Raw genomic sequence first — 22457 nt, forward strand, 5'->3', positions numbered from 1 at the left:
ACAGTTTTGCACCCCCTTGCGTGTCACGTGAGCTTTCTCTCTCTCTCTCTCTCTCTCTCTCTCTCTCTCTCTCTCTCTCCCTCTCTCTCTTTCTCCTACAATCCCTCTTCCGCCCTAGTATCTCCCCTCTCCCGCCTTTCGTCGAGCGCGAGCTATCGACTCACCCCCGTTGGCAATTAATCGCAGCTCGCCGCGCCGGGTCTCGCGCGCGCGTTGCGTTCGCGATCGTCGGGTTCTCAGGCTCTCGTCGTCGCCCGTTTCTCGCGCATCGCCGCTAAGCGTGCCGTTTTGCGCGCGCGAGCTACGCGGATCGGAATACGCGACGAAACGATGCGGGAGGAGTGAACGACGCGGAGGAGCGACGCGCCTCGTTCCGCCGCGGCCGTCGCAGTGGCCGGTGTGGCTGCGCGCCGCGATACCCTCGCTACTTCGCCAGCGGACCAGCCAGCGCCAAAACCAGCCTCCCTCCATCCTGGCTCTTCCCTTGTCCCTCCCTGCCCCTCCCCCCCCCCCCACGTTCCGTCGCTGACTGTCCTCCTCCAGGGAGAGCGTACGCGTGACCGTGGCACGCGCGTATCCCGGCATGCGCTCTCGACACGCGCCGCACGGATCGCGAGCACCCTTGGCGTCATCTGGGGGTTGCGTAATCACACCAGTCACGAAAGGTGACTGTCTGGAGGTGAGCACTTACCCTTTTCTTTCTCTAAAAGTGATGTCCGAAGATCGTGTTGCTGGAAACCTGAAAGATTATTAAACATGACCGAATTATTAATGTTGCCGGTTTTTCGATTTTAATTGTGTCATGAAATATATTTAGTAGGAATATATTTCTCTTTCTAAACTCAGCTATTTGAAATTTAAAAAATTGGAACTTATTTCGGGGCTTTAAGTTTCCTTCACAAATAGTAAAATTCCTTCGCGAAAAAGTAAAACTGTGTAAAGCAACTGAATTAATAGTAATAAAGAAAAACAGCTAAAGATTATTTAGCGTACCAATTAAAAAACTTCAACTTGATTCGCAAATATTTATATCTAACATATGAACGTATACATATAAACAAGCTTACTAGCAAAATTTTCCGTTCTATGAGATGTCGGCAACATAACTGCCTGCACAGCAAGAAACTATTGTATCTTCTCACGATACGATTATCATCGTCTATTAATACCATGTAAATTTATCACTTGTGATAAGACATCAATTATACTATACAAAAAACATATCTATCATCATGGAAGGTTGTAACAATATCTTCCTTAATGTCGTATTAAAGTACAGTTTTTATTTACGCGATTGTTCATTATCAAATAAAACCAAATTCACATTTTACATCGCTAAGGTAATTTCAAATTAATCGTCCGACCTATCGATTAATTTAAAATTCGTATCGACCGATCGTATTGCGAGAACACTTTGAAATCTCGCGATCGAGACGGTGCTTCTTTGCGGATGCGGATGAGACTATTGAGACTTTGATCGGTGCGATCGGTCAGGTAGGACAGTGTCATGGCGCGGCAACGATGACAGAGAGCGTGTTCCTCATTGACGAATCTATCACGAAGGGCAGCATGTGGGGAGGATTTCGCTGCAACAAGGCTTTCGTGATACTGGTCCTGCTAAATGTGATCGTCTTCCAGAGTATCGTATGTAAGTGTTCATGTAGTTATTGCGTTCTCCACTGTGTTTATCGCCGCGAGCACAATATGCGTCTTCGCGTCCATGCGTGCGACAGCACGAGTGGCGAGTCTGCGCGCGCACGGCGTGACCGCGAGATTCGAAACGGAATCGAATATCGTGGATCGTCAGTTTGATTTTTCCCATTTGATTTAACGGTCTACGACAACTTTGTAAACTTTCATTTGCATATCACGAGAAAAGTAATTAACAAAGCTATAGAAATTAATGAAGACTACCGTGTAATGAGGTACTGCACAACAATAAAGAAATTAGATACTTACTAATTTGAATTTATAATCGGTTTCTTTAATCCAAGACATTCAGCAAGTGTTCACCTGTATTCTATATGCCAGCAGTGAAAAAAATAAAGCTCCATATAGTTTTTATTACATTGGACCTTTCTGTTTCATTCTTACTTTAGTATTTTAGTAAAAATATTGAGCATACAATTGCTATAATTATTATATTAATATATGAATGCATTTTTGTAATAAGTGTATTGTATAAAACACTTCATATATTTTTGAACTGATAAACGATATATTATCTGGAGATAAATTTATAATAATACAAATTGTGATAAATTTTGTTATTATCATAATTCATGAATAAATATTTCGAACGATAAGGGAAAAATACGAATCGTTAACTTTTACACGTTTAAAATCGTTCTGATAAAATTATTAATATTGTAACATCGAGAGAAAATAGTAATTTTAATTTCATCAAATTGCAGGTTTTATTTTCAAAAACCGAATAAGAAAGAGAAATCATAATCGTTACGAGAAATACCGCAATATCTACGCTGTATGTACATGCAGATCGCGCTATTAAACAAGCAATCTGTGCGGTAGAGATTATCGTTTTACGCTCAATGCTATTTCGAAACCCTCGGTATAGCGTCATAGCGTCTTGGCTATTTATAATGCACGCCGCATTTTTTCCCTATGACTTGCCCCATTGCCTTCGCGCGTATAATTTTCTCATATTATATTGTATTCTTTACGTCATTTTGAGAAATATGTTGAGTTTCCGCGAGTTTCTCGAATCAATGCTGCTTATTTCGCGAAATCACAACCCACCTCGCTCGAGTAAACGTCGTCGCTAATAGCTTCAATTGTATGCTTCACGTAGATTATCAAGAGCAAAGGAAATGGCAGGAGGTGAGATCCAGATTGGACCCGCTGATAACGGATCTACGGGATATGCAAGGGCTTACATACAGCGTGCTGAAGAGGCTCGAGGCGCACGGCCTCTTCGTCGAGAGCGTTCGCGATCGGAATGACAATAGCCGACCCGTAATCTATGCCATCACTCCTACGTACGCCAGGCCCATGCAGAAGGCCGAACTCACCCGGTTGGCGCAGACGTTCCTCCACGTGTCGAATCTCCATTGGATCGTCGTGGAGGACGCGCCGCAAAAGACCGCCCTGGTCACTCGGTTCTTACAGACCAGCGGACTAATCTACACCCACCTGTCCGTGGCGACTCCGCCGATCTACAAGCTCCATAGGAACGATCCGAACTGGACGAAGCCGCGCGGGGTCGAGCAACGAAACGCAGCGCTCAGGTGGCTCAGGGAGAATCTCAAACCGTCCGACAAAGGCGTAGTTTACTTCGCCGACGATGACAATACTTACTCTGTCAAACTTTTCCACGAGGTGAGGCGTTCTTCCTTTGAAGAACATTGATTTTGATAGAAAACGAGATTGCGTTGACGCGTTTTTGTGACGCTTCAATTACATTCTTTTTTCCTTTTTTATTCTTCCATCAATCTAGGCGAATTGGGAGTTCACCTGCTGTTTTATGCGTTTCATTTCTTATATAATAATTACATTATATTTTGGAAAAGAAGGGAATTTATTATTTTTCTATGTGATTCAAAGTCAAATATTCAAAGATAATAAAATTGAAACAATTTAAGAAAGATAAATTGTGACTCACTTACGATTTATCTAAATGTGTCGTGTTTTATTTAGATATAATAATTAGTTTTTTGCTTTCAGATGGAGAAAATAAAAAGGGTCGGTGTTTGGCCGGTCGGCCTAGTAGGCGGTCTAATGATAGAAAAGCCTCTTTGCGACAACACCACTAATAAAGTAATCGGTTTTAACGCAGTGTGGAAACCGGACCGACCGTTTCCGCTCGATATGGCAGCCTTCGCCATTAATGTCGAGCTGTTACTCAAACACAAAGATGCGTGGTTCTCGTACGAAGTGCAAGGTGGTTATCAGGAAAGCGAGATACTTAGACAATTAGTTACGAAGAATCAATTGGAACCGTTGGCGGACTGCTGCACGAAGGTATTGCGAGCTCTTCCTAGAATGCTATCTTGTAAAATATTCGTGAAATTTGATGTATGAAATTCTATGCATTCCAGGTATACGTATGGCATACGCGGACTCAATGGCCGTCGTTAGACATGGAACAAATATTGATTAGGAAAGGTAGGCGTTCCAATGCCGGCATCGAAGTATGAAGAAAAAAGTTGTTCATTCCACGCAACATACTCCTAATTCCTTGGAAATCAGTGATATAATAGATATTATTAGTATAAAATTCGTCGACATCGATTTTTTTAAGAATTGAAGAGATAAAACAAAACCAACAGCATAAATGCATTTTGATCGCATTTTACATACATATACTCATGTAGAATGTAGTGCCATTTCATTTAGCTATTTTGTAGTTGCAAATGAAAAAAAAAGCAAACATCAAATAATCTCAGCTAATCATTATTTGGAATCTCGAAGAATTATGTGATATCGCAATGTGCTTTTGATATCAGATTACCAATCTGCATATCACTGTTCTCCTTTCAGGACAAGTAAATCATCTTTTGCCATTCTTATAACAAATCGCAACTCGAACAATCTCGTTACATCACGTCCGTATTTTGTTTTATAAAAAAATATATATGTATGACTATTGTAATAAAATTTTTGAGGAAAACAAAAGAGGCGCGGGTTTCCATTCCTGTTGACCCATTCATCTTTTTCACTTTCAAAACGTTTTTCCACTTTTTATTCGAGAGCACGATTTCTTGTCGCGTACAGAAAAAGCATTACATAAAAAATACGTCTTACATCTACAGAAATTTAATACTCGTAATAATCTCCAAATTGGAAGATGCGCAGTAATACTTATTCGTGAGAAGCTACTTGTTAAGGAGTCTTTTGGCAACGGATACAAAATAGCTAGAGGTGCTAGAAACGATGATGACGCGTCTCGCTCGCCGATGCAAAGTGCCGCGGGACATTCGTTACGCAAATGTCCCTGCGACTTATTTATTTTTCATGTACATATATATCATTTTTTCATGTATAATATATATTTATATTTATATGTATTCATTGACTTACGTACTAATAAGTACTATGGTATTTGGCAAATTCTCCGTCTTATGTAAAAAAGCTATCTGCACGGAAAATACGTTCGCAAACGCGAGGAAGCATGTCGACTTTCGATGTATCAACAGGTGCAATGATATACTATCCGGTGGATACGTTCTCGCTGCTAGTTTGAAATTTCCTACACTTTGCCTCTTCCTGTCCCTTCACAGCTCTCTGTACAAAAATATACAGCAATCTTTGCTTTACAAAATCACTGACCATAATTAAATTTTAAATTAAATTCCTTTCAAGTTCTAGAAAGAGAGACGAATATTCGAATTGTATTCGAAGTCAATCAACGTTCGTCGTAAAATTTCTTTTGGAACCCGCCAAGTAAAGCACTAAAGTAGAGCGAAAAAATTTCCAAATTCTCCGGATTTATCATTGCACCTGACCGTACAACAATTCGTTACAATGTTATTCTTCCTCAAACGAATCGCTTATCGATGGTTTTCCGCAAACACACGTATTTCATACTTGTGCACGTTTCTCTAAACCTACCAAACTCTCTTAAAATTTATCCGATACATCTTACAATTAAGGGAAAAACGTTTACAAGCATTTACAAAAACTTATCACATTTTAACTGCGTTTCTTTCTGCAAAAGCCATCTTAGATATTAAGACAAGAGCGGTTTCTTTTACTCACTATATTCGGATATATTAATTATATGGCAGCTTTCTGATATCACACTCTCACGGATTACTGACCGAAAATCTGACTGGCTAATTTTGTGTATTTGCAAGACTTGACTTGTCACGGCATTTGCTCTTGATTACACTATATATACGTATTTGGAAACCTTTAATGTAAAGATAACACGTCAAAATTTTGTTAAAAATCTATTATAATTTACATCGATTATTTTTGCATCTTAATACTGTTCTATGGTATAAGTAGAGAGTGTTTTGTTTCAATTTTTTGTTACTACATATGAACAACCGCAACTGTAATCGTAGTGACTTCTGCAATGTCAATACAAATACATAGTGTCGCAAGAACCGCCCTACCTTCATCTTATTTTTTTATTATTAATTTCTAAAGAATAAAACAATTTTTTAAATCCTTATACAAAAAAATTTATATTTTATATCCTTTACAAAAAGAATTTTATAAGAAGTAATAATAAGTGACATAAAAAAATGAGCTGCTCTTACGTCTCTTTGACGAGGTAACTATAACGTTGTAAAACATAAATGTTAAATTATCACGACTAAAAAAATATAAAACTGAGAGCTTTTCTCACTCGAGGTAATATAAAATAAAGGTATAAATATACAAGGGTAGTTATGATTGTGATATCAATGCACGAAGAACGAACAAACTCGCTACAAGGATATGCGAGATTTAAGTAGTAATTCACTCATAACTATAGTGGTCACACGCATGATCGTAAGTAAAACAAAGAACACGCGCGCATTGAACAATGCGCGTTCGGCGATTAAACAGTGGAAAAGATACATTTTAATATTTGCCTTCAGCTACTTGAACGGCAGTTAGTTGCGATATCATTGGTTTGACGTATTTCAAAAATCAGTCTTTTGGTTTAAAAAAAAAAAGAGAAAAGAATTGAAACATTACGATCATGAAATCAGGAATTTATAAGAATAAAAGCGCATCGAATACATATCGCGTATGTATATGGAAGCCACCTACCGTTCACGTTTCTCGATTAAGAGTTGCTCTTAATCGAAAGACGGAAAGGAATGAGGTATGAGCGTGAAGGAAGAGAGAGATAGAGATAATAAATTGTTCAAGGTGTATGTACAGTTTAAAGATTGTGTACCTCGTTTAAACGAGGAGAAAGAGTTTCTCTGTTGGCGGAAAAGCAACACTCTCATTCTTAAACATTTTGAAAATAGAGAGCGATGCTTTAACAAGAAATTTTGCCCAAGATGCCTCGCACTAAAATTTTTTACATATACTGGATACATAAACTATCCAATATCTATTATCAAATTGAATTATTATTAAAACTCGCGCTAAAACGTTTACTAAATAACAATGCAAAAATAAATAAATTAAAAAAATTTACATTTGGAGAAACGTCAAAGACTAGTAAAATCAACTACATATTTTGCTCTCTATTTTCATCTTGTTCAAGAATACTTCAATTTTTTTTACTACAACTGAAATTTAGATATGTCTTATTGAATTCTCCGAATGATATCGAAAGAATTAATGATAAAAAAAAGGTAATTTGAACACTTTTTCTAATCAAATTCCAGAAAGAATCTTTTCACAATGACGACGAATTGAAGCTGCCTGGATGTTACACTACGAAAAATATGAGCGTTGCATTTTCATACGATTATGCCATCCTCAAAATGCAATTCTTTCCAAAGTTTTTTCTTCTTTCTTTTTTGTCTTCACGCGCAACAGAGTACAAGACTTTCCGCGCGGTCTTCTTGAAACCGCGCGCGACAAAGGACGATACTACCCAGCGTACTAGACTGTGATAATCTAAAGGGTGCCTCGAAGCGTTCATCTAAATTGATCAGTCGACCTCTACCAATTGCACAACGAATTTTTGTACATTTTTCTTGCCAGCGTCTTTTTCTCGCGCAAGCCGATTTACCTACTCCTCGGTTTCCTTGTATCATATATACGTTACAATTATATTCATAGCTTCCTTTTAAGAACAACTACTGAGTAAGCTTACTTCGTACTTTTCATATTCGTAAGCTATCGATTATCCGTGCTTCTTCGCATGCTTCGGCGAGTACACTGACGGGATAAACAAAAAGAGTTTAAAACTGCTTTTACGTTCAAGGGACAAACCTTCCAAACGTGACATATTCGCCAATAAAAACTATCTCGGATCAATCTTTTTGATGTTCTTGAGCGGTCTTGCGCTAAGTTAAAGGGTTAGTAAAATATTCTGATCAAGTCATTTTTCACTTTGAACATACCTTGTATATATACGTTTTAGCTAAAAATGCAGCGGAGGGTATGTCAGGTTTTTAAAGTTTGCTCCTTCCCTAAGCGGATATCTTTGTACCTAACACGAGATCAGACGTGTAGCGAGAACTTTGTAGCAAAGTAATAGGCGAAGAATAAGTTGACCAATAGCAGGAAGCGTTTTCGGGGGATATTACGAGGAAGTGTAGGCGGCAAGTGTATCGCAGTACACGAGGTAAGAGGTTTCGAAAGGGAAGAAAGGTGGGTCGTCGGCGTGCGACCGTGAAACCGCGCACGTTTGGAAACAAAACGAAAAGCAGAGGCTTGGGCAGAGATTCGGTGCTGAATGGTGCCAGAGAGCAACCGCGTGAGGATCCGTCCGGACGAAAATTTCAGCGAAGAGGATCGTTAAATCCTTCGTTCTCCCGCAAGCTCGCAAAACGTACGAACGATGATCCACTCTGCGCGACCTTCTTTTCGGTTGTTTATTTTTTCATTTAGTTTCTTTTTTTTCGAGAACACTTTTCACCCGAAAACCACGCTGCGTTTTCGGAACGATTTACAATCTAGTACGCCGGAAGAATATCTAGACGGCCGAATCCTTGCCGACGAAACCGGTCTTGGAGACGGATCTCTTGCCGTCGAAGGTGATGGAACTCTCTCGACGCAATCCGGAATCGATGATCGGCGTGATTTTCTTCTCCTCTTTCAGCGGCTCTTTCTCGTCTCTGCAAAAGCATCAAACAATATTTGTCGGGGAGAAACTGTGATTTCCGACGTCGGATTAATTTCTAATCCTGAGCAGAAAAAAAAAAGAAAAAGAGCATGTCCATATGCGGCGCGTGGTGCGACATCGAATATACACGTCAGGCATGCTGTCACTCGCAAAGTAAAAGAATTGTCGCAGGGAGAGAAGCTCCGGAGAAACGATGCATCTCTCTATATGCCATTTTCAATACCGATATCAATAAAGCCCAAGGGATCCGCGCTTACTACGATTTTCCCGGGAATTCTTTCTTCGAATGCTGCTCCAAGCATGAAACAGCGATTCGATTTTCTGAGCGTGCACATGTACAAAGTACGCAAAAGAATAAGAAAGGCTTTGCTTTCTTTTTGATACATCAAATTGTTGTATAATCCAATATTTTTTGTAAATATTAAAATAATTACGCTACGTTTCTTATTATATTTGAAACATTTTTTTTGTTTTAAAGTTTATTTTATTATTATATATTTTCCAATATATTCCTTTAATAACTTTTGCTCTGTACATGCTCAGTAAAAAAATAAAACTCGAATGAAATCCATGACCATCGTTAAAAATACGAACGGAACAGTTATTTTCCTCATTTTTAGAGACAAGAATTTTCAGAACAATTTTCTAAAACGTTTAATTAAGCTACTTTAAAACAATTAAAAACAAAGAGATATAAAATAAGATTAAATTTTCTATTTTGAAATAATTTATCTATTTTCGTTACGTTTTCATCTCAATTTAAAGAATCAGTGACTTACATTTCTCTTCCTCTATGTTTGCACGATAAACTAATTTTCTCATTTCTCTATCAATTTACACTTTCAAAGTACATGAAGTAGTTGTAGTGAGGATTTATTTGCACAGTGCTATTTGCACTTCGTATAACACAAAACTGGCAGGTCGAGAAGACTCGCATACTTGTTGCAACATTGTGCGGTGACGGAACGGACTAGAGAAAATTAAGGACAAAGTGAGCGTTATTTCAAAGTGTTATCATGCGGCATGGCCAAAGCTTAGGCGAATACCGGCGATCTCTATGCGCGTTATTACGAAATAGCAGTAAAGCGTGTCCACTCGAAGGCGGCATTAGATAATAAAATAGTTTAGCGTTGAAATGTTATTTTTATAACTAATATAATGTTACTTGACGTTCACAAAAAAATTATAATTCAAAATCTCTTTTAGATTATTTCTTTCGTGTAAAACAAAAAAAAATTTATTCTCTGCGACCGTGTTTACCAAATCTCCGATATATCATAAAATAAGTCAGATGAATAAAGCAGTAATAAAAATACTTCGACTTCTTATTAATCCCTTTGTATATGTACGAGTATCCGTGTGCTTTCGCATTTTACTGGGAAGAAAAAAAATATTAAAAAACAAGATATGCAATCCATTATATGTTCTACACGGTCTCGTCGAGCTTGTCCATAATCCGTCCCACAGATGTTAAAAGAGGGAAATACGTAATGTGCCGCTGCCTATGCGTAGCCACGAATGGACACGGATGCCGGCGTAGCGCCAAAGTGTAAAAAAAAAGTAAAGGTGTTGCAATACGATTGGTTGGCGGCACAATGAATGCGTCCAACGTGTCGATCGAACGTGTTTTCTCCCATGCTCATCGAATTCTCTGTAATGCGTATCGGCGACTTTCCTTACAAGGGCGATTTATCCCCGAAAGCCGTTCGTCATCGGACGATTTCAGCGATGGGGTACCGCTATTGCTTGGGGAAGTCAGGCAAGAAAAATACGCAAAAGAGAGAGAGAGAGAGAGAGAGAGAGAGAGAGAGAGAGAGAGAGAGAGAGAGAGAGAGAAGAGGAGGAAAAGAGACAGAGAAGAGTCTTCGCGAACTTCGAAAAAGGGAAAAAAAAGAAGGAGAAAGGTAGAAAAGAACGTCATGCAAAGTGGAAAGCTGTGTCGGAGCCCCTTCGTGAGGGGCCATGCTTCTTACTGATTTCGCTTATATATCGTTTTCTCTCTTACATGACAGTGTGTTTGACCAATCTAATGGTATTTTTTCCACTACCCGAGTCTTGGATAGCCGTGACCCCGGCGACATTGGCCATTTTTTGGTCGCAATACGGCAATGGAAACCGCCAACCGTAAAGACTACCGGTAAAAAAAAAAGAGAGAAATACGAGAGGAGTCAAAAGTGTTGTCTCTGTGTATGCCGGCGGGCTACTCTCTAACATTTAGTATCGCGACTCTACCACCGTCATCGTATCCACTGTCGTCCTTTCTCCATCGCGCGAAATAAACGCGATTGTGCGAGGTCGCGAACGCTCGCATAATCGTGTAATTAAAAAATGCGAGAAAAATCGCGATGCACTCGCGGTTTAAATCTAATTTAATTATTACTAAGAAAAAGAAGTAATACAAACTCGACGGTCATGAGATAGTGAAGATAAAAAAAAAAAAAAAAACAGACCGTTTCAAACGTGTGAACGAAAGTTCAATGACGGGTGCAAAGTTCGATAATATGATAAAGTAGCGCTAGACTTGCCAAAGCACAATGTAGAATACATATGTAATAGTATAAACGAGATGCGGTAGACTGCAGGAGTATATCCAAAAAAGAAGAATATCTCATAATACATATATATTCAGAGTTGCGCGAATTCCGAGTATTCAAAAGAGAGACTCACCTGCCGAGTTTTGTATCCTCCTCATCGACTGGTTTCCGCCGAGATCGTTCGCGCATGTAGTTAATAATTCCTATAATGTGCAAAAAGTAGAATTAAACAAATATTATCGTATTATTATCAATTAAAACTAAAGCTTGTAATACTTTAATATTTAATTTTAGATTTACGAAACAATAATGCTAATTGTCGTGTTTAATTGTTGACATGTTTAATTTTAACTGCACGTAGTCAACATATTATTTAACTTAAATCCCAGCAGTCAGCACAATTTGCAACTTTAACTAAAATCTGTTTCGAGAGCGGTAAATACTATACATAACCTTTTGTTGAATCGTTATTAAAACTTTTACAATTGCTATTTTTAAATTAAACTTCACATTTTTAACGTGTACCTTTCCTAACACTTTCAATTTATATAATTCTTTATTATAACATTTTATTTAAAACTTTTGTCGCAATTGTATTAAATTTTAATGTTAATTTATTTTAATCATTATAGAATTCTATAATTAAATAGTTCTGTAATGATATAATATTATGTAATGATTATATGTATGAATTTTTCACACAACTCTCCATATATTGCAAAAGTAAATTAATATTATTTATTAACACTAATTTAAAGTGTGTGCGATTACACAAAAACTTAAAAAAAAAAAAAAAACATAAAAAGAAATATATTCAAGGATTATAAATAGAACAAAAGTTCCAAATCGTGCCAATCACTGTAATATTCTGTGACTAAAAATTATTTTCGTAGTTGAACTCTAAAATATAAATTTCACCGAAATCGAATGACATAGTTAACTATAATAAGTAATAACTGGAACCTTCATTTGAACATATTGAGCCACATAATTGGCAGGTAATTAGTACGTGATGAACGTAATTAACAATAATGCAAGCGTGAATTGAGCCTGGATATTTCCCGCTACACAATATAACGCAAGGGAATTTATCAATGATCTGCTCAGGCAACGCTTGATGATTTAACGCCAATCTCACCTGTCTTGCGCACGCAGCAGCAGATGGCATCGATGATGATAAAGATGACGAATATCGTCGCGAGGACAATGCCGATTATGGCTCCGCTCGATATCAACGGGCCTTGATGCTGCAGCACGCTGGTATCTACACCTTGAAAGACGATAAAAGCATATCATTCTTAAATATATTCGTCGTTTGGTACGCGTATGTATATGTATATCGCAGTCCGTTAGTGCAAAAGCGATACTGAACGATGTTTGGTGATGGTTAACAATAATCGTTGTATTCGAACACGTATGTACGGTGATACGCGTCGTGAAAGCGATTGCGGAAGGGTGCGATAATGCCCGAGACAGGCTGGAGAAAACGTACTGGTATGTTTTTTCCCGATATAACAGAGTCATTATTGTAATACAAATTATTAAAAAAGTGACACGATTAATATTGAAAAAATTATCAGTCAATCTTATGACGCAACAATTATAATTTGCAGCAAATCATATAGCAAATATTCCTGTTTACCAAACCTTGACGTACACGATTCTAGCTGGAACTGCTAATTAATATAAAATAATTATCATATGTCATTAAATTATTAGATATTAAACAATATTAACGGTATTAGCGGTTATATCATTAATCGTATTAATATATTAGTGGACAAACATATAACGTTAAACACGAGGTAAAATTTTCTCACGTTACACATAGTAATTAAGATCGATACAGTAATTAAGATAATTACTTCTCGAGTGTCGGTCACGGTGTCGCATCACCAAACACGTTCCACGTACAATGATATTTTAGTCTCCTGAAAAGAAACAAGATCTCGGCGGGGTTGTGTGGGGGGGGAATTAGCGGCAAAAATCCGTCTTTATCAAAGGAGGAAACCAAAAACCAGAAGGCAACAACAGCAAGACATACAAGACATGATAAGTGTCGGTTAAAGAGAGAGACACACACACAGAGTGTGTGGGTATGAGTGTGCAAATGAGCGTGCGTGTGTACGTGTGTGTTTCTTTTCGTGTGTTACTACACGCTGGTTAATGGATCGCGATAATTAGCGCACTGCAAGAGCGTACAAGCGATAGAAGTCTCGTCTTGCAACACCATAGAACATGAGCAATGCTAAAAAGCTCAAGGGAGAGGGCAGGAGAGAGCGAGGAAAGGAGAGAGGGGGGGGAGAAAAAGCTTCATTCACTAGCCTCCCACAACCGATGTTAGTCTCTACGCGCCACTAGTCTAAAAGTGCTACCTCCACACAAAAAGCCCCTCCATCGTGAGTGCCTCGTATTTAGTTCTGTCTTACATTCACTCTTTCTGCGTCACTCAGTCTCCCTCTTTCTCTCGCTTTCTCCCTTCTCTCATTCACTCACTGCTAATTTTCAACAGAGCTCTCAACTACGTTAGTTAGCGGCCAACATCTTGCACTTGCTTGTATTTTAAGGGGATATTTACCGTTTCTCGGCGGCGCGCGTCGCTTCCCGTGGTTTATTTTTTTTTTAATCATAATTACATAAAGTAAAGAGGCGATATGTATGACAAGCAAAAAAATAAACAAGACCGCCGAAAAAGAAACCATCTCAAATTGCAAAACGCGCGGCCAGAAGGGCTCCTCGGCTGATTCGTATCGATGTATCGTGATACGATCACATATTTTTCTTCTTCTCCTCCCGTTCGTCATTCAAAAATCCGGAAAAAAAATCGACGATTTTGGCACGTGATACAATTTGAAGGTGGCTTCTCCGCTGGCTCGGATACGTCCGTATTGTTCTTTTTTTTCTCCTTAGACACTCACATATATTTTCTTTACGTCGTTCCGTTGTATTTACAATATTGAATGTGTGTTTTCGCACAGGAAAGAACGAGTTATATACGATATATCCTTCTCATAAATATGAACATAGTAGGCACTAGGCTAATACATATCCTTAGACGTATGTAAATGTTTTATTTATCTATCTATCTATATTCGTATGTGTATTTTTTATATATACGTTTGTACATATACGTGTATATCGTATATCGTGTATTTTGTGTATGGTGTGTGTGCGTGTGTGTATTGTGTACCTGTGGTATGTAAATATATACCCTTCGGAAGTTACGAGCGGAATCCACGGTACCGTAATAAAAACTAAAAAAAGAAAGAACGGAGAAGAACAGAAAGGGGATCACTATGCGCGATCATCGAATGTCTCGTAAAAGCAACCGGAGCGGCAACGAGAACCGAACGGTCGGCCGCGTTGAAATTCGATTTCGCATTCCGGTCTATTTTCGGTCCGTGTCGTAATGTACCTAGCTCCGTGTCGGCGCGATTCCCTCTTAGGTTTCTTAATACTTAAACAATCCTTTTGCAGTTCAAAAGCGAACTCATAACGGCACCCGCGTCCACCTTTTTTTTTCCTCTTCCTTCACTCGAAAAACTGCGATATTGCGATGTTACGAAAAAAAGCGCATCTGGGGAGGGGGTGGGAAAACAGAGTAAAAAAATTATGACACTTTGTATCGACGTGCCGTTTTCTCACAGATGGAAAACCGTAAGCGGTTTAAAGGCGTTTCCTTTGTTCGACGCAAAAGTGAGTCTGTTTGTGGAGATTCTGTTTAACGCGCTGGAAAATCTCTGGAAACCCGTACCTGATTACGATTAAACAAGATAACAGAATAGAAAAGACTAAAAGAGCCGCAAAAAATACACTAACGCATCGGGCGGAAGGTTTTCCCGAATACAGGCGGCTGTTTATTATTAACCGAGTCACACAATGAAACGCGATTTTGTGTATGTGTACCTTCAGGCACTCGACATCTTTTTATCAATATTTCAATATTAAATGTATCGTTAATAATTAAAATTAAAAAGAGCATATTTTATTATACTAAGAGCGATAGAAAATCCTAATCTAATAAAATTAATTTCATACAAAAATAAAAATTGTTTATATCATTTTTTCTTATTGAATAACAAGACAAAAGATTAAACGGCGCAGATTACAGCGCAATGAGAAAAAAAAAAGAGATCGCTTAGTAAAGGTGAATACCCCTTCACACGGTGGAAGGGTTAAGCAGTTTCCGCTGGGCGGATTCGAGGACCTGGTGCTGCGAAATCGCGTGAAGAAGACCATGCATACCCATCGGAAATAGATCGCGGAGAGAGAGAAAGAGAGAGAGAGAGAGAGCGAATCTCGCGCTTATGTTTTGCGTATCCCTCTCTGCGTATCTCTGCGCCCTCTCGTCGTTCCAGTCCTCCGATTCATCCTCGACATCCGAGGCCGCACGGTTCTCTTTAATAACGCGACCGGCTATTTATAAGCGGCACAACAACACCCGCTGGAGGTTTCCACGAACGGATTCGCAATCGCGAGCGAACCTACGCGGCGCTCCTCTGCGCGTTTCCTTGTTTCTATCTCTCCTCCCCCAGCAGCGCAAACACACGGTTCTCCTCCTTCTCCTCTCGAGCGGATCCATTTGTACGCGCGCACGGAGAGATTATCTCCGTAACGAGAAACACTCCAGCTGCCGCTGCTGCTTTCTACTGCTGCTGGGAAACTTCTTGCTCGCGAACATAGACACGTTTCAGAGATTGTGTGTATGTTGGACGCGTATTATTTCGGCGTCTCCCGGGAAACGTTTTGAGAAACGCGGTGCCTATTATATCGCAATACCGAAAGCATTGAAAACGACAATCGCGACGGTAAGTAACGTCGGCGAAGCCGAGGAACTTTCGGAAACTTGGCCGAATAAATTGAAATCGAGACAGAAATTTTAAGAACGAAAAAAAAAAAAAAGAGTAATCGTTGATTTTATTAACGACTTGTTAAAAAGTCGTTGTTTCATTTCCTTCGAATTACCCTCGCCTGACAACCGGAATGGCGTTTCTTCCCGCAAGACAAATTCAATATAATCGTAGGCCCCAGCCGCCCTACAAAGCGAGTCAATCGGAATAATCCCGCATTCCCCGCTAATTGATTCCGTCCGCAATCGCGTCCTCGAGATGATGATGCCGGTGCTCGAAGCGTCCGGGTGAAAGCAAACGCTCGCGCAAACAATGAGTCGTCGTCGCCGAATGGAGCATTTATACGCTCGCAATTTATCCGGACGCGACGCGGCAGTTTGCGCGGGGGAAGAGGAGGAGGAGGAGGGGGAGGAGGAGGAGGGAAAGGGAAGATCGATCCTCGAGCACAAAACACAAAGCCGCCTTGATTTCCCGGCAGAGAGACAATTCTGCGGCGCGCGGCGCAAGAATCGAGGTTCGATTGATCCTGCGGATTGCAGGGAGGGTTGGTTGTTGGAGTCGCGTGCGCGTCTCCCGGTCTACCGAGGCTCTCCGCAAACACGCTCGTCCTCCTCTGGAACGAGTCCTGCCCTTCGCGTTCGCGCATTAATTAGTCCGCGCGCGAATCGCGACATGACGAACAATCGCCCGTGGAGGGTAGCCGTTTGTTCGCGGCTCGCGCGCACGCCACATTTAACGTTGCCGTCTGTTTCTGAATTGTTCTGTATCCTTTCGAAGGTACGAAGAAGCTGGCACAATGTATTGCGTCCAGCGTAAATTTATCGCTGAATTTCATCAGTTTTGTCGCCGAATCTCCAACTAATTTCGACGTCCACGACGAATACATCCGAATGTCGTTGCGGACGGTGAGGGGGGGGAAAAAAAAACCAGAAAAGCGAAATTTAACGTGTAACGCGCGGCGCGGAGGATGAAGTCCAAGTTAAATAGACTTTACGACATTGACGGAAATTGACTGGACTCTGACAGAATTGCGCGACCCCGCTCGGCAAAAAGTGAAATAACGGAAGACCCTGCGTTCTTTGCCGAAGCGGCGAACTGGATCGACACCGGTGGTCTGTTCGTTGCAATTTCACGAATCCTTTTATCGAGACAAAGTGCGAATTTCGAGGGATTTCGTTCGGCCAGTTCCAGTTACAATCGTTCCCCGAGCTTCCCCGGGCGGGGCTCGCCCGCCGCCCGGCGATTTCCGCCGGCGAGGAGGAAAACTCATCGGACGAAGATTCGCGACGGATGGAAAACCATTTCGGCAACTATCGTCCCCTTTCGAATCGTTTTCTTCTGTCGTCCTGTCTGTCGCTCGTCGACATTGTCTTTATCATCGGTTTAAAGCCTTCCGGTCTCTCCCTCTCTCTCTCTCTTTCTCTTTCTTTACGCGCGCTCGTCTTTCATCGGCTTGGAGCGTCTGAAAGCGACTTTATCCGCGCGCGCGCGCGCGGCTACGCTTTCTTCCACTTCGCGACGTTTCCAAAGTTACACCGGAGTTTATTGTCACGGGAGGTAAAACAGCGCGTAAAAGATGTTGTCGTCTTCCCGTCGACTGTCGGTCCAGTCGAGCTTTTACGACTGCGAAGTACGGAAGTAAGGAGCTTGTTGTCCGCCGAGGCCCATTTATCACGGTATTTAATCATATTTGTGTGTCTAAAAGACTCAACGCCGGCTTCAACGTTGTCGACTGCAGGACGATGAGAGTGTGCAGATGCCTTGAAACCAGATTAATCAATAGCATTCGTTTCACTCGGAAACAGCTAAGGGCGGAGCGTAAGAAATCGGATGAGAAGGAATTCGCGACTTATGACCCGTATGACGGAGCTCACTTTTGCTCTTGGAGCCAATATTTTTCTCTCCTTTTTCTTCTCTCGGGATAGACGATAACTATTGGTTATTCCAGTTCCGAGGCATGGGAATACATTTGCGGGAAAAGTTGCTGTTTTTGCACCCGGTACTTTCGTAAGATTTGCAGACGTGTTTGTTTCCATAAATTCGCGATAGTATGCCCTGTGTGCCTCAGTCTCAAGATTTGTTGCACTGTGCGAACATTAAGGAACACCTCGGGTCCTTTTTAGTAATATTATTCGATGTAATTGGTAATTAAGATCGAATTGGTCTTACGCTATGTTCGATTATGTACGTGGTCCATATAGTACTTTTGCCGTATCGGACTTTCATGACAGATTTTTTGCGAACGTGCGTGGAATCGATTTTCTATTACCGGCAATTTTTTACGTAACCTTTCAGTTTTCAATATTAAACAACTCGGCCACTTAATTTCTGATAAAATCTAAAACTGCATTTGAGAAGCAAATAGAAAAAGTAACTCTCGAATATCACTTTAATTTAGAGCTTTTAAAGAGAGTTATATAAATAATATTTCAATTTTTAGTGATATATGCGCAGATTAAAGTTAGCAGTTTTTTCTTTGATAAAATTTTCATCACGGAAAAGTCGACTCGCGGCTGTTAAAAAATTCGTCATCAGAATCCAATACGCTCGTCGTATCAAATACCAAGAACTCGTAAACGAGTTCTCCGCGTTCTCCACGTTCTCCATCTGAACGGGGGTGTCGTGTATGGAATGGGAACATCGCCGATGAGGCTCGGCGTGACGTATCGCTAAAGTTAAAAAAAAATAATAAGAAGGGAATAATGATAACAAAGCTCATGCCATGCGGTGTGAACTAATATCTAAGAACCCAGGCATTGCGAACAGATATAAAAGAGACGTAAAAAGATTTAGGTCGAAGACCTCGTCACATCGAGATCGATCGTCGGTGTTTTCGCGTCAGCCTCGCGGGGAGGCGATCGATGCGTATGTGTGTATATGTGTGTAATGTCTATGTGTGTGGGTGTGTATGAAGAGTTTGTAAGTGTGTGTGTGTGTGTGTGTGTGTGCAGGCACTTGAGGTAAAAGACCGCCCGTTCCGGATACGACCAGGCCTTCGAGATCGAACCGCGCTCCTTTGTAGTCTCTTATCCAGGAATCGAAACCGTATAATTTCGCCAAGTTCAATTTTCGACGTGAAAGAATAAAAAGGGGGAAATGTACTTTGCACCAATCGTCACGCTGTCCCACTGGTCGGAATAACTACGTCGCGAAATAGAGGAAATGAATAAATGACGAGGTTCAGCGCGAATTTCTTTAACAATGACCGTTTTACCTTTAATTTCCATGATTTCTATTCAAAGAATTTTTTTATAATTCTATGACTTTAAATTTATTTTTATTATTAAAAATTATTTCGTGATCCGATTTATAAATACATATGTATAGCTAATGCTGAATTTTTCATATGTACATTTTATCTGAATATTCCAGTTATTTCGCTTGATATCGGAGAACAATTTGCGTATCTTTCACATCGAAATCTAAACTAACCAAAATTAGACCGATCTCAATTTCCCTTATCTCATCGCGAGATTAGTGATTAATCACGCCAGTGGTTACTAGTGATAATTACGGCGGCGGTGATGGCGGCTACTGCCGGTAGCGGCGGTTATAGATACGTAAGAACTACGGCGATAACAAATTTATAATTGTATTATAAATGTAATATAAGAATCGTATAAATCGTAATGATCGCAACACACAGATCATGCGCACACTAAACATGTATCTCAAAACTAGTCAAGCGAAACTAATGACTGAATAAATTCCCAAAAAATAAAGATTACGAAAAAAAAAGACAAACATAATCGAAGGCAAGAGAGGAGAGAAAAATCAGACGCAATTTTCATACGAAATTAACCCAACTGAAAATATTAACTGGCAGTCGTGTGAGTCGTATTCTTTCGGATTTTGTCTCGTGATTAGTCGTAGAACCCGACCTAGAATTCCTGTAATTTCTGTTCCGATTAGTTCTTCAAGAATTTCAATTATAACAACTTTATCTTATTACCGCGTAATATATAAATATGCAGAAATAAAACACAGCAATTTGGACGACAGTAATTTACTGCTGTGTAATATCGCGTAGAAATATGGAAAAAAGTGTCTCCGAGTCACAGTAATTTCGTTACCGCGTTATAATTTCTTTATTCATTTGTCTCTTCATGGTTACATCTACACGTCCACGTTGGTCAGGTTCTAGGATTAACGTTTCTGGATCTTGTGTGCGTGACGCGAGTTCGCGAGGAGCTCCGCTCGCTCGTGTGAAATTCTTTGCCTCGTAAAAGAACATCGCATGAACGCGAATCGTCGACTTTTTACGGAAGGAGAAAAATGCCCCACCTCTCAAGGCCTCGATAAAAACGGATTTTTAATATTTTTTTCATAAAAGCAAGTACCGTTCGTTTTTTTTTACGCGTTGCATAACGTTATTAACGGTTTTTTTTTCTAACTGCTATGATGGATCCGCGAATATCCGAGTTGATCGCGTATCCTTAATCGCTCTATTATTCTTCTCCCTCCCCCCTTTTTGTTCGTCAATCAATTTTAGAAAGTTCGTTGACTTGTTGTAAAAATCAGATCGCAAAAGACGTGAAAAAAGTTTCGTCTAAAAATACTTTCAACATGTACCGATCGGCAAGAACTCAGTAAATAGCTCCCGATGCTCCAATTCAACGGAACACGATTATTACATTATTCGTATTCGTGCGTGACTTACGAGTCGCCGCGATCAACCAAGTCGCGGCTGTTCGTTCCCTTAATATCGATAAGATCTATAATATCCTTCCTCTTCGTCGGTAAAACTTTGCGCGTGAGTATAAGTCGACAATTCAGGGCAGTAGCACTCTTACGGTCGTCACTACCTTATAGTCTTTCACGCTCTCGTATGTATAGTCATATACCTAACCGATATATATAAATCGTTAATTTATGCTCGAATCAACCTATATATAGGGAAGCACATTCTTTTTCTCTTTTTACCTATCGATATAACATACCATACAAAAGTTCGTAATTGCAAAAGTTGACGAAGCGTACCTCGTATCTTATCTCTGTTTAAAAGTGCACAAGGTCTGACTCTAATTAAGAAACGAAAATTATAACGCGCGAAGTAATTGGTACACTACTACACGTCGTTCGTTTTGGTTACGTGAATTTCCCCTGCGCCCTCGGAGGGTGCGAGGGAAACGTTATCCTTGCGCACTGCGGCACCCGCCTCTCTTACAGAAGTCCACCAAAGTACAATCTTAACTTATATATGAATGGGGAAAAGTGAAAGGAAACGTACCAGTACGTTTATACTAACACGCAGTGAGCATTTAACAAATAATACGTACAAGTACGTATAAATACACTTCGCATCTCGCGACTCTCTTTTCACGTTCTTCCTTCTTACAGAACCCACTTATACGCTACTCTCTTTACTCTCGGAATGTACCGGCAAACGTATCAATTTACAGCTCGTCGTTGTCGATCGTTTACTACTAAATAGATATATAAATGAACGGACACAATCGTGTACAAATGTCCCGCGATCAACTCTCGTCGTCGTGTCTCGCACGAAACCTCTCTTCACAGCGCGAAAGAAAAAAAAAAAACGCTATCATATTCGAGATTCGTCCAGGTAATTCGATCAGATCCGAACGAAACACGAGAGTCGCAGGAAATCACGATAAAGGGCGTGTTATATATTATAGTGGAGCGTGTGTGTCACTTTCGTCCATCGTGGTGTCTCGCTTGTACTGTCGGCCTCGCGAATTTGCCTCGCTTCCTATCGCGTGCGTTCACGACGCAGAGAGAGGATTAGAGCGCGAGGAGCAAATATCCCTGACGGCGACTCTAAATGGCTAGAGATAGGAGCATTACTGCTGCGGTAATGGCGACGCCGGTCTTGCAAGTATCACCAGCATTATTGTAGTCCATGACCGTAGATTCTGAATGGATAAAAAGGCTCTGTGTAATATAAAAAAGATCTTCCCTGCTCCGTAGTACGCGGATGTCGTCGTCGCGTAAAACTTTTTTTTTTACCGTCTCTACAAGCCCACCGACAGTCACCGGGTAGCTTTAGCTAGTTGGGTCAAGGGATTTGAGGACTTCTTCAAATCCTGTGATCTTGATTGATGCCAGAAGGACCGGGAGCTTGCTAACTTTTATCAAAATTACTTTCGATTCTACATAAAGAAAGCAAATTATGTTAACATGCGCAAAAAATTGTATATAGAAATTAATATCTCGAGTATTAATGTGAAAATCCTATAATTCGATTTGCATTCAGAAATAAAAAACTAATTATTATACAGTCATACTCTGAAAAAATTTCTCATTTTGCATTCTATTAATATTTATAAAAATGAATTCATAGAATACATAACTGTTTAAATCGAATTAAAACGAATAGCGTTAAAGTGCTTAGTGGGTCAAATA

General features: G+C 40.1%; 2 protein-coding genes across 5 annotated transcripts in view; one reads left to right on the forward strand and one right to left on the reverse strand.

Annotated features, from left to right (window-relative positions):
* Nucleotides 1–478: 478 nt before the first annotated feature.
* LOC105837929 (galactosylgalactosylxylosylprotein 3-beta-glucuronosyltransferase I) lies at nt 479–4635 on the forward strand. The gene is made up of 5 exons (XM_012683124.3): nt 479–679; nt 1495–1648; nt 2813–3339; nt 3685–3981; nt 4059–4635. Exons 1-5 carry the CDS (start codon nt 584–586, stop codon nt 4155–4157), a joined length of 1173 nt encoding a protein of 390 aa, XP_012538578.1. The 5' UTR covers nt 479–583; the 3' UTR covers nt 4158–4635.
* A 49-nt stretch (nt 4636–4684) lies between these two features.
* Nucleotides 4685–22457, reverse strand: part of LOC105837928 (fasciclin-2) — a 92086-nt gene continuing 74313 nt past the window's right edge. For 2 of the 4 annotated variants that reach the window (XM_012683121.3, XM_012683119.3), the window contains 4 exons: nt 12380–12511; nt 11375–11444; nt 10713–10838; nt 4685–8699 (listed from right to left, as the gene is read on the reverse strand). In XM_012683121.3, the coding sequence (XP_012538575.1) occupies nt 8558–8699; nt 10713–10838; nt 11375–11444; nt 12380–12511 (470 nt within the window). In that variant the 3' untranslated portion in view covers nt 4685–8557. Of the gene's footprint in view, nt 8700–10712; nt 10839–11374; nt 11445–12379; nt 12512–14129; nt 21968–22457 lie in introns of those variants that run through there. The other 2 variants (XM_012683122.3, XM_012683123.3) reach the window with 2 other exon arrangements.

This window comes from Monomorium pharaonis, chromosome 3, assembly GCF_013373865.1.
Source record: "Monomorium pharaonis isolate MP-MQ-018 chromosome 3, ASM1337386v2, whole genome shotgun sequence".
In the NCBI taxonomy this organism is placed as follows: Eukaryota; Metazoa; Arthropoda; class Insecta; order Hymenoptera; family Formicidae; genus Monomorium; species Monomorium pharaonis.